The sequence below is a fragment of the Synchiropus splendidus genome, chromosome 1 (genome assembly GCF_027744825.2).
Source record: "Synchiropus splendidus isolate RoL2022-P1 chromosome 1, RoL_Sspl_1.0, whole genome shotgun sequence".
NCBI lineage: Eukaryota > Metazoa > Chordata > Actinopteri > Syngnathiformes > Callionymidae > Synchiropus > Synchiropus splendidus.
Window position 1 is genome coordinate 33,911,059 of NC_071334.1, and position 12,623 is coordinate 33,923,681.

General features: G+C 44.0%; 1 protein-coding gene across 1 annotated transcript; it reads left to right on the plus strand.

The window, feature by feature from the left end:
- The first annotated feature begins 5,758 nt into the window (after positions 1–5,758).
- Positions 5,759–6,981, plus strand: LOC128752414 (growth arrest and DNA damage-inducible protein GADD45 beta-like). The gene is made up of 4 exons (XM_053853605.1): positions 5,759–5,921; positions 5,999–6,100; positions 6,187–6,409; positions 6,492–6,981. The coding sequence occupies exons 1-4, from the start codon at positions 5,878–5,880 to the stop codon at positions 6,603–6,605; spliced, it is 483 nt and encodes a 160-aa protein (XP_053709580.1). The 5' UTR covers positions 5,759–5,877; the 3' UTR covers positions 6,606–6,981.
- The last annotated feature ends 5,642 nt before the right edge of the window (positions 6,982–12,623 follow it).

The window sequence follows — 12,623 nt, forward strand, 5'->3', positions numbered from 1 at the left end:
CCCTTCGATGTAAAAATCTCAGCTCACCTTTGGATGGCAATCAGGACACCGCGAATCTCATCAAGAAGAAGATAAGGGAGAAAGTTTCTCCAGAGAGAATCATCAACCTGTTCCACTGTCTGAGTGAAGTGAAGGACACTTCTCTGTTGCAGGAGGTCCAACAGCAGCTGAGATCAGGACGTCTCTCCACAGATCAACTGTCCCCAGAGGTAGATATGAGTGTGTTTGACCTAAAGCAATACTCTGCTTCAGAGGAGGTTATTGAGTGGCTGCTGCTGGTCCAAGCTGCAAGTGAAGTTCAGCGAGTGGATCTAACACTGAAGTGTTTCCAATGTTAACTTGAATGTTTGATTTCCCTGTTTATTTTGTTCAGGCTGAGAGACCGTGAACTGTCAGAGAGAAGTGGTTCTGCTGAGAAGCTGCTGTCTGCTGGACTGAAGAGTCCACAATGTCACCTGGAGAGTCTCAGGTCAGGCAACATCATCACTTCTCTTCTGTTCTACTCCACAACAGGATGTTCTTCTGGCCTCATGATTTTCTCCGTCATTCCAGTCTGTCAGGGTGTCTGATCTCAGAGGGAGGCTGTGGTTTTCTGGCCTCAGCTCTGAGATCCAACCCCTCCCACCTGAGAGAGCTGGACCTGAGCTACAATAATCCAGGAGGACCAGGACTGTCTGCTGGACTGCAGAGTCCAGACTGGAGGCTGGAGACCCTCAGGTATGGACAGAGCAGCAGAAGTCACTGACTGTGCTCCAAAGAGCTTCAGACTGAACATGTGATCCAGGGGCAGACAGAGAGGATGTGGTTGTGTGGCGACGCTCAAACTCTTCATCTCATCACATGAATCTTATCACATGACATCTTCTCCTGCTGACACCGGTGGAAGCACCAAAAAGACAGTAGAAACTGAGCAGGTGTTTATAGCAGCAGATTCATTACTGACCTGACAGTTGAAGGTCTGAGAATTGACAACAGGTGTGGTGTGTTCAGGATACGTGGGATTTTTTTATGCTGTTAGAAAATGGAATTTGAGCATTATTCACATGAGAATCAAAGAAAGAAGTCACATACAGCTCAAACTGACCAACTGTTTGATATCTCACTTCCACCAAACACTGTGAAGGAAGATTCCCACTGCCATGGCTGGCATTGAATGCCACGTCCCTCTGACGCTTCACTCTGGCTGTATGAGTGTCCTTTAGGGATGACTTCTCAGTCACGGTCTGTGGTGAAGTTCTTTTATTGCTTTAACAGAGGAGTTCAAGGTGGAGGTGGGACTGCACCAAGGCTCAGCTCTGAGCCCCTTCTTGTTTGCCATGGTGATGGACAGGTTGACAGATGAGGTTAGACAAGAAGCCCCTTGGACCATGATGTTTGCAGATGACATTGTGATCTGTGGTGAGAGCAGGGAGCAAGTGGGAGATAAGCTCGAGAGATGGAGGTTTGCCTTAGAAAGGAGAGGAATGAAGGTTAGCTGCAGTAAGACGGAATACATGTGTGTGAATGAGAGGGAGCCAAGTGGTCAGGTGAAGTTACAGGATGTAGAGATAAAGGAGCTGGGTGATTTCAAGTACTTAGGCTCAACATCCCAGGGCGATGGAGAGTGTGAGAAAGAGGTGAAGAAGCTGGTGCAGGCAGGATGGAATCATTGGAGAAAGAAGAAAGAAGAGGAAGCAGAGGACAGGGTCAGATGGAGGAAGATGATCCGCTGTGGCAAACCCCTGAAGGGAGAAGCCGAAAGGAAAACAAGATCTCAGTCACGGTCTGTGGCTAAGTTAGCTCCAGCGCTTGTGGTGTCTGCATCAGCACTGCTGCTCACATCCTCCAAAACCTCCTCTCCACTGACAGCTGCTGTTGAGGACATCAGGAGGACCGCAGTGAGGATCGGTACCTCAGCAAAGTGAGGAACCTCTGGAGGATGGCCGGGCTTTGCCACGCTGATGAGTTCATTTCACAAAATGAGATGGTGCTGGAGCTAACTTTACTATGAACAGTGGCTGGGCCGCTCTGCTCAAGGATGCAGTGGAGGCACACATACACATTACAGTGGTTCTTCTTGTGAGGTCAAGACAGAACTGTGACCCTGGCTTGCTGGGACTATTATGGTCAAGAGAATCATCACCTCGTCTGTTCTTCTCCCAGTCTTCTGTCAATTCTCTCTCACTGGACCAAGACACTGGACCAAGATAAAGCAGCGCCTCCTACTGTCCAATACCAACAGGCGAGTGGATCTAGTGATGAAGGATCAGGGCTACCTGGATTTACTGGGAGATGCTCCAGAGAACACCTCTGATGCCATCACTGAGGCAGCTCAGGAGCGCCCCCTCTTATTGCAGAGTCTTGTGTTCCTTTTCAACGCCACAGTCTCTGAGTTCATCTAAAGGTCCTTCTGGAAGGGATTCTGCAGGTACCAGTCCACACAGTCCTGGAAAACCCAACGGAGTATACAACTACTTGCTATTTGTGGATCCCATCCACTCTTGAAATAACGTCGTGAGTCACTTCAGAGACGTGAAAAGTCATGCTTTGTTCTCCAGCCTCGTCTGCAGGAGCATTAACTCAGCACCTCGAGTGTGTCGGCCGTTCATTAGGGAAAACCACCAGGCTGCTGGAAATTTGTGAAACAATTGGAACATTAACTGTGTATTCTGGAGGCCTTTCATGGCTCCTGCAAATGAAAGCTTACAGACGTGTCACATGGAAATGAGGGCCCAGGGAAGAGTGGCAGGAAAACCAGCAGACAGTGAGGGCAGCAGGAGGTCACTCACACACGTGTGCACACACACAGCTCAGCTGTGGATTGTGACTAAGTGAGTGGATTCTGCGGATTGACACGTTCACCTGCAGGAGCAGCAGCAGCAAAGGAAATTCACACTCAATAACATCTGAGGCGTTTTCAGATAAGAGGTGGCTAACAACTGACGTCCTGGAAACTGGAGTAACTACCGTTACTTAAATAATGTTTCTGTTTTTGCTGGGACGCCAGTTCATGCTGATGTGACTGCTGTGTGACGGAGAGTGCTCCTTGGAAAATCGTGCTTTTGTTTTCATTATATAAATCCTCCTGAAGCTTCCGAACCATATCTGTTGTTACTCTGTGTTGTGTTATCTTTGGTCTTTTATATATTTTTTTATTACATTCTATACTATATATCATTTCACTAATATTTGGGAATATTTTGTTCACCAAATAAGAAGTTATTTTGATTTTTTTAAAATATATTTTTATTTGCTTTTCTTTTGTTTTGAGCGAAACATCTAAATGAACACATTTTTTTGGGATCAATTTAACAAAACAAATGTTCAGTGAATTCTTTAAAAAGTAATTAATTTATTGTTTTTTTAAATACTGGTGACCTGTATATTGTATATTTTTCTACTAACCGATTACACAAAACATATTCAACATTAATCTCTTTAGGACAATTAAATGGTGTAGTCAGCTGAGTCACTATTTCATTACATTTATTTTGAATTTATTTTGTATTACAGATGTTTAAAAAAAACATTTTATATTGTCTTATAACATTTGTCAATGTGCTTTTATAGCTGCTGTAAATATGTAGATAAAAGATATTGTGGAATTTATACTTCTGATAAAATTACTATGTAAATGAATGAGATTTTTGCCCAATGTTTTTAAAACAGTCTTCCTTTATCAATACGTAATTATTTATATTGATTTTTAAATATTTATTGAGGAAAATATTGTCATATTTGAGGTGAAAAAAAAATCATATTTTACTTTATTTTTGTAATAGGTCTAATGTTTTTTTTTTAATTTTTTTATGATACTTCAGTATTGGCCAGTGAAGGTGGTAAACTGATAAAAACAACATGATAATAATGATTGACTTTAATGAACAAGCCTGGAAGTTTAGGTCACATCTTCAGTTAGTAACAGCCATTAAACACAAACGACCCACTAACAACTCATTGTTGGTCAGTGATGACGGCTGAAGGTATTGATCACCTGACCATCATGTGACGGCTCTTACACTCTGTCAGCGGTGGTTCTGAATTCATTCAAGGTGGACGAGTGGAAACAAGTCTGAGTCACACAGTGCAGGATATGTTCACATCAACAGTGTTCATAATAGAAAATGGAGTATTTACATCACGAAGGAATACATATCTGATACAATAGATGAACGTTTCTGGAATTCATCGCTTAGTATGTCTTCATATAAATCTCACTTATTGTCTGAAACTGTTGCAAAATGAACAATTTACTTCATCAAAATCGCAATAAATATCGTCAACAATATTGTGTTTTACCACCAGAGAGCGCTAAACACTAACAAATTCGACGACGACTCTGACTCTGGCCTGATTTTTGTTTACTGTTCTTGAACTTTCAGTTTCAGAGGCAGAATCAATCGACCACGTCTTTAACTTATTTATTTATTTACACTTGAAGCAGCCATAATCCACTCTAGCATGTTCGAAGATGAATTACCTCATACATATGTATGTGTGTGTTTAAATCATTTTAACGTCATCGATTTTCGTCGCTCACCATCAGCCATCAACGTTAATCTCAGGCGGATTAAGACCGTTTGTGTTACTCCTCTGATTGATTTAAGAGAGGGGCGGTCACGTGACCCGACTCATCAAAGGCACTTCTCACACTCGATGAATATCAGTTTGATTGGCTCACGATCACAAACTGCACTGATGAGTTCATGTTCAGTTTTTTATGAGAAATTCAAGACATGATTTCATCCGCGTCCTCCAGGTTCATTCCGATGCAAATTCAATAATGCGCCTTTTTTTTTTTATTAAAACACGTTGACATAGTCATCTCACCTCTGCTCATTTATGTATTTCCATATCAATATATATATTTTGATGAACAGCTCCAAAGTGAATTGAAATATTGGTTCATAATTGAACACAACTTTCTGTCTTCTTATATGCATACTTACAGCTGGAATTAAAATATATTCACAAATATTATGAGACAATATAAAGTATAACGTTACATCGCTAGCACAAATATATATTCAAATTAGATGTAATAAGTATTTCTGTTTTTGTTTAATAGATTAGTAGATGCGAATATTCATTTTTTGATAACCACCTAAATTATAATTTGCTTTCCCGACATGCCATGCTCTGAGAAAGTGTCCTGCAAGCCTGCTGTCCTCCACCGGACTTTGCTGACTTGTTCCGGGAACTGGTTTCACTGCAGAGCTGTGTTCTGACATGCCTCGCAGGTTTCGTGCTGCAGCTTCAGCGTCTCACCGCTGGAGGGCGCGCAAGACCTGGAAACTTTGACAAACGTACGTCTCATTTTGGACGTTTTTACGTCCACTTGAGACCGTTTGCACGCACGTGCATCTCCTGGACGTTACAATAACCAGTGGTTTTGCGTTCGATTCATACTTGGGGTTTGCTTTGACTCTCTTGCTTTGACGCTTCTGGATGCTTCATCAGTTACACAACTGCGCGGTTGCGCCACGGCCCGGTTTCTTGTTCGGTTGTACAGTTAGGGGAAAGACGCAGTTGTGAGGAAAACTGCCCAGTAAACAGAGTGAGGGGAGGAGGAGGAGGGGCGCAGGAAAGAGAGGGGGATTCTCCGAAAACGCCCACGTGGGCGCTCAAACACCCGCAGTGTGAGCAGCCAATCACAGCGCAGGACCTCACCGCCGCTGCCCAATCAGCCGGAGCTCGACCCAGTCAGCTGACGCACGCGGCTGCCGCGGGTATAAAAGCAGCGGGTTTCGGCTGTACCGGTCAGATTCCTTCCTCCGCTCCGGATACTCAGGCTGGACTCAGAGCTGGACCTACTTTTGTGGACTTTCTGTCTGGACTACTGTCTGTGGATATTTCCCTTTTATCCTGGATCTTGTGGATTATTATTCTGACTTCAGCATGACTCTGGAAGAAGTCGTGGGTTCCAGCAGCACCGAGAAGAAGTGAGTGTCGAGCCCCGTGCGGCGGAAGTGCCGGTGTCGGTGTGGCGAGCGTGTCCTGACCGCCTCTGTGTTTGCAGGATGGAGACCGAGAGTCACGCGCTGGAGGAGCTCCTGGTCGCGGCGCAGCGGCAGGACTGCCTCACCGTGGGAGTGTACGAGTCCGCCAAGCTCATGAACGTGTAAGTACCAAGGTCCGCCGGTGTCACTCAGAGTTTGCCTGGTATGCTTCGATGTTGACCGGTTCTGTGCTCCGTCTGTCCTGCAGTGACCCGGACAGCGTGGTTCTGTGCATCCTCGCTACTGACGAGGAGGACGAGGACGACATCGCGCTGCAGATCCACTTCACGCTGCTGCAGGCTTTCTGCTGCGACAATGACATCAACATCGTGCGGGTGTCCGGCATGAGGCGCCTGGCGCAGCTGCTGGACCCCGACAGCCAGGACAGCAACGGCAACGAGCCCCGCGACCTGCACTGCATCCTGGTCACGGTGAGTCCACTGCAACCGACCGCCTCCTGCGCACCTCTGTGACGTCGCGAGGCTGATCTTGACTCCTCCGCTCTCCTTCTAGAACCCACCCGTGCAGCCGCTCCAGTGCAAAGCCCTGCAGGACGTCAGCAACTTCTGCAAGGAGAGCCGCTACAGGAACCAGTGGGTGCCGATCCTGGAGCTGCAGGACCGCTGATCCGAACCAGAACTCTTAACGCTGAGTGAGACCGCCTTGGAGCGGTGCGAAAGAGTCGATCCAAACGACCACCTCGTTCAGAAGAGGAGCCCTGGCGTTTGAGTGGTGAAGACGGGACAGGACCTGCTCCAGACTGCACCGGGTCGGACTGGACTCTTGGTGCCTGAGATGTCGTGGTACATGTCGGGTCAGTGGAGGGAGAAGCAGGACTGATTCTGCACCTGGGAGAGTTGGAGCTGTCACGTGACCGAGTGACACTGCAGGACTGAGCTACAGGTGTGTGCACACCTGTTCTTCTGAGTCTCTTTGCGAGGCGCTTGAGTGTTATTGATCCCATGTCACCATGTGTCTAACAAGCTGATCAATAAACAGATGAAGGAGAATTGTTGATTTCTGAGTGGTTTGTCTGAGCTGCTGGACTGAACCGGTTCTTCTTCAAACAGTCGGGTCATACGTGTATCCAGCTGTCACTGGACAGAGTGACTTCCTCCACTGATCGTACTAGACAAACGGGAACTCGAAACCATCTTCAGCAGAGACACTTTCTAGGTCATTTAAAAGAAACATGACGTGAGAATTGTCTGACAAATGTCGTGACTCAGCGGTTTCTAAAGTCAGACTCTCCTGAAGCTCAACTCAGACTCAAGTTTCTGTCATTAAGCAGACAGGATGTGTGCGGTCGTTACTCAGCTGTTTCAAAAATCAGTTGGAGCTTAAAACAGGGTTAAACTGTCTTTCACCGAGGGGATTGTCACGTGTCAAACTCGAGGCCCGTGGTCCAAATCTGGCCCGCCATCTCGGTGTACATTCAGGTTAGTATAAGGTACATTCAAAGAACTCCAAAATGAGGCACGCAAAGATTTCTAGTAAAAGCAACATAAATGTCACACTCTGGTTACCTTTGGAAAAGTGACGCAGATAGAGGCTAGCGTTTTGAAGCTGCCAAGTAGATGCTACATGCTAAAATTAGCCCCCAACTGTTGCATTGGCAACTGCCTTGTGACCCGCAGTCACGTTTGAGATCCCTGATCCAACATGTCCACTATCGATGGAACAGTTGCACTACAACACTGGCTTGTCTGGTCATGTTACGTCTTGATAACAGCTCAGCTCTAGAGGCTCTACTCTGAGTCTCTCCGCAATGACTGAGCATCTCTCACTAAGAGAGTCCAGACACTTGAACTTCTCCACCTAGGGAAGCAAACCTGGAGTCAGAATCAGAGGAGCTGGTGCTCATGAGACTCTTTCCTGGGCGTAGTCAGGAGGACCACACCGTCTTCTAAGAAGTGATGATCAGATGCCTTCAGGTCCACAGAGATGAAACCATGAATGAGTAAACTCTGAGGGAAACTGAAAGTGAGGTGGTGGATAAAGAACCTCAGCGGAGCGCAGAGGTCCCATGATCATGCAGTGACGAGTCAAGACTGCCGCTGTGAATTTAAAAGCCTGTAAACTAGAACTTCTGAACGCAGCTGGAAAAAGCTTTTCACAAGACTCTCAGTAAAAGTGAGATCAAACTTTGGCTCAGTTTGCCGTGGAAATCCCTGAGGCGGTCTCTGGTGGGGGTCTTGGGGCTGTCTGGTCCTGTGGTTGGGCTCAGGAGACGCATGGGGCGAGACCTCCTGAGTGAGAGCCTGTAAATCTGGTTTGGTTCCTGAAAGTCTGAAACTGACTCCTCTTTCGATTTATTTGATCCTATAGTTTGAATTCATTCATTCAGTTTCATCAGCTTATTTGATCGTGAATGAACATTAAATCATTTAAAACGTTTTTGAGCTTGCATTAAAATACAACAAAAAAAATTGGTGAATCACAATCACATTCAGCAACTTCAATGTTTTTAACTGACTATGCACGTTTTTGTTTCTTCAAGATCATAGCTTTTTATTTTATTATTTTTTGAAATAATTTTTAGTTTAGTAGTGACTTATTAACACATTAAATTTATCGACACATTACATTTTGTTAGATGTTTAGTCAATATTGTGACATGACAATAAAATATGTTTTTTAAAAATCATATAGTTCTTTTCCTTTTTATTTTGGATTCAGTAACAGTATTTGATTCAGACATTGTTCATTTATAGATTTTTCCACCAAACCAGTGGGAAATTTGAGTTCACCATCTAAGACAAGTGGTCATGATGTTATGACCGTGTCATTGAAGCGTTTCAACCCTAGACACCTCAAAGGTGGACACACCGCTGGGCGAGCTCAGCACTGCGAGTCCCACAGGCAGGCGGGGGGAGCAAAGGTTGTTTTGGGGGACAGGTGAGACCACCAGCGTCGGGTGGAGTAGCACAAAAGGTTTCAGTTTCTGCAGAGTTGTAGCTAAGACTAGTTTGACAGCATTTTCTCCCACTGCTCTGGTTGGTGAGTGATGATGATCTCTGAACTCCGGGGGGACAGCCAGGGGTCACAGATCAACATCCCCTCACTCAGGAACTGAACCCTCTGATACTGAAACTCCATTTTCTTCTTTCTCTAAAGTGTGTGATGTTGCAGACTCTGGGCCTCATCACCTCCCACTGCCTCCTCTCATCTGCTCCACGTGCGTCCTCCTCTCCTCCCCCTCCCTGACTCATCCCTCTGGTGGTGACCGTACATGGTCACTGACGTGGCGCCAGGATCCCCCCACGTAACACGACGTGCCCGTTATGAAATTGAAGACGAGCGCGGCTCCTACCGTCCTGCCGCCTCGTCCAATCAGAGCGCTGCGAACGTTTCCACGGCGACAGGATGAGAGATGCATTTAGCACGGTGACACACTGAGAAGCTGCTATTAAGGCCTCAGTCGAGTAAAAATAAAAGTGCTATTCCTGAAGTGACGATCGCGCACGTGGAGACCAGAGTCTTTGTCGTCAGATGATGATGTCGTGAACAGGTTAAATGTGATGAGAAGAGTAACTGAAAACACGGATGGAATTATTTTTAGAGCAGACATGCAGATGATGTGTCGTAAGACAGACAGAAAATAATCTCAATGATCATTTTTTCATTCTTTTTGTCTTTTTTATTTTTCAAAAAACCTGAGGCACTTAAATATAGAAATAAACAAATTACAAAAATAATGTAAAAGAGAAAAAAACGTTGAAAATTGTAAAAAGAAAACTGTTTCACATTATTTTTATAGATAACATTCAGGTGATTGTTTAAAAAATTGTTTTTATTCACTTTACTGAACAATAGTAATGCATAAAAAAATACACAAAAAATGAGGAAAAATACACTGAAATAAATGAGAAAATAATGGACATGGGAATAAACACCTTCACTTTTACCTGTTTCCACATTTAATTCTGAATTATAACACTCATAACACATTCATTTTTTGGCAAATTTGAAAGTACAATTCAATTTTTGGGGGCGCTACCTATTTTTATTTTTTTCGCTTCACATGTCTGTTTTTAAAATTGCTTTATTTTAATGGAGATAAGGAATGAAACTGACACAAATACAGAGTAAGAGAATGCAAAAAATTGTGATTATGATTTTGACAAAATGGAAATTATCTTTTTTTTCTCAAATGGTTAATTTATTTGACCACTGAAGTTATTAGGTGTGACATGCAGATCTGAAGCACATAGTGGGACGGAGACACCTTCTTCCAAGCTTGTAGCTGCAAGAGTGTGTGCGCTCTGCTGTGTGTTCGTCGGGTGTTTCGTTTGAAGATTCTTATGCAAATAAGGTGACGCCAGAGTTCCTGCATCCTGTCAGAGCAGGGTGTTCGCAGGTTCACGCCGTCCCTCTGCTACTGTTGGGAACGCATTTCCACGGCAACCGGCGTGTACTCTGCGTGCCATAAACCAGGCAGCCGAACTTCAGTTTTCTCAGTTTATGATCCAGATCATTCATAAATCCTTTATGACTTTATTTCAACTCATGCATGCTGCAGACCCAATGAGGTCAAACTAGAGGTCAAACACCGTTTTTACAAGATGGGCCCAAAAACACGTCATAAAAAGTTAATATATTGAATATTGCGGAATAAATATATGATTGATGATGCATTTATTGTGGAGCACTCAACTGAAGAAATATAGTGTGTCCTACGTTGTGCAGCTAATGATCAGCTCTTGTTCTTGTCCTCAGCTATATCGAGGCCAGAACCTCCAGAACACTCAGTTCTGTTTGTTGTCTGCTCAGCTGGAAACTAAAATCCTGCAGACAAACAGTGGTGATGTCACTTCCTGTTCTACCTGCTCTACTGCCCAGAGGTGACGGGGACTCCGCTGCTCTGCTGACGCCACAGCATTGTTGGTTTTGGCTGCAGGCCTGTTGTGCCGTGTTGACAGACCGATCGTCCAATCAGATTCAGGCGCTCTGTTGAAGGCTTCCTTGCATCGTCAAGAGTTGGAAATGTTTATTTAAGACACTGGGACAGAAGAGACATCAGAGCGTGGAAGAGAGTTTCACTGACAAACACACAAGTGTTCAGACAACTGGGAGAAAACACTGCACAAACTGGACGTTGAAATGACTCGGCCCACTGAACTTTCACATTAAGGCACTGAAGAGGGGCGCAGCTCCTCCAGGTGAGGAACACCCTGGACATACACTCAGTCCAAACCAGCAGTTGCTTCAAGTAAGATATGCAATTGCAACATTCTTCCTGTAAACATGACCCCCAAACCAAGTGTCTTCTTCAATTCCAAGATTAAATGGTCATTTTTGGATGCGTTACCACATAGTCTGACGGTCAGATTTTCCCAAGTGTGTCTTTAAAGGTAATAATAAGAATAATAAGAGTTGTATTATTATTATTGTTTCTTTAAGTTGTTTATATATTTATTTTGCCCCTAAAATGCTTCCCCACTAACTTTTTTTTCATGAACTTCTTTGGTGTTGTTTTGATGAATCTTTCTTCAGATGGGATGTTGACACGGGAACGTTTTACACACAAACCTTCCAAAGAAAACGTTGAAACTTCCTGGAGAATTCTGTTATCTAACCTGATCAGTTCCACAGAATTACAAGAGGTGTGTCACACACCGTGCAGAAGTGGGCCCACACACAAAAGTCGCTTCATATATCCTTGTTCAGACAGACCTTTGGAGGTTTCTCATAGCCAGAGTGCTTTTCCCTCTCCCCCTAAACCTAGGCGTCCAATGCATATGGCTGACTTTAACCAGGACTCTGAACCAAACTTAAACCAACAATTATAATGACCCAGTTATTTTGAAGACTCAAATTCAGACTCAAAGTACAGACACACACACAGATCAGGTGGGGATTTCTCACAGTTAGGAAATTTATTTGGATACAAATATATGCAAATAAAAATAGACTATGACCCCGTCTGGGATCCATATTCATATTCATATTGTTGTTGAGTGGTCACTCCGAAAATTCTATTTAAAATGTCTGAAGAATTATTTTATTATAACAGTGTCACCAAGTTGAAGAACACAAGTATAAGACATGGAACATATATAAAAAGGTAACTAAGATAAAAATCAAAGTAAAACAACGAATAAATAGATAATAAAACTTACCTTTGTGAAGAAAATAAACTTTAAAAAGTGTATAGGTCTATTATCCAGCTCTGAGTTCAGCTTAAGTGGAGACACACAAACGCACAAGTCAGGGAGAGAACAATGAGGTCAAAGTGAAGTTTGTCTCCCGCTGGGTCGACCTCATGGAACTGCTGAGGTTAAAGGTCGATCTGTCATCGATTAGCTGCAACTCCAAAACATGATGATGTCACGCCTCCCAGACAACACTTTTTGTGTGAGTCGCTCCTTGTTTGTTACAGTATTAGTCACCGTGAATGACCGTGTGCATTTGTGAGGCCATTTGTGTGAGCCTGTGGCATGTTTCTTTTTGGTTTGTGCACTTCTGTGTATTGATGTTGTCAGCCTGTGTCTACGTGACTCTGTGTGTATTGTGCATGTGCAAATTTATTTGTTTGTCAACGTGTATGTATAGTCATATGTATAGTCAAGTGTTCAGTTTTTGTGAGTTTGCTTGACTGCGCATGTAAATATGTTTGTTCATGTGTGCTTGAGTCCCTGGACA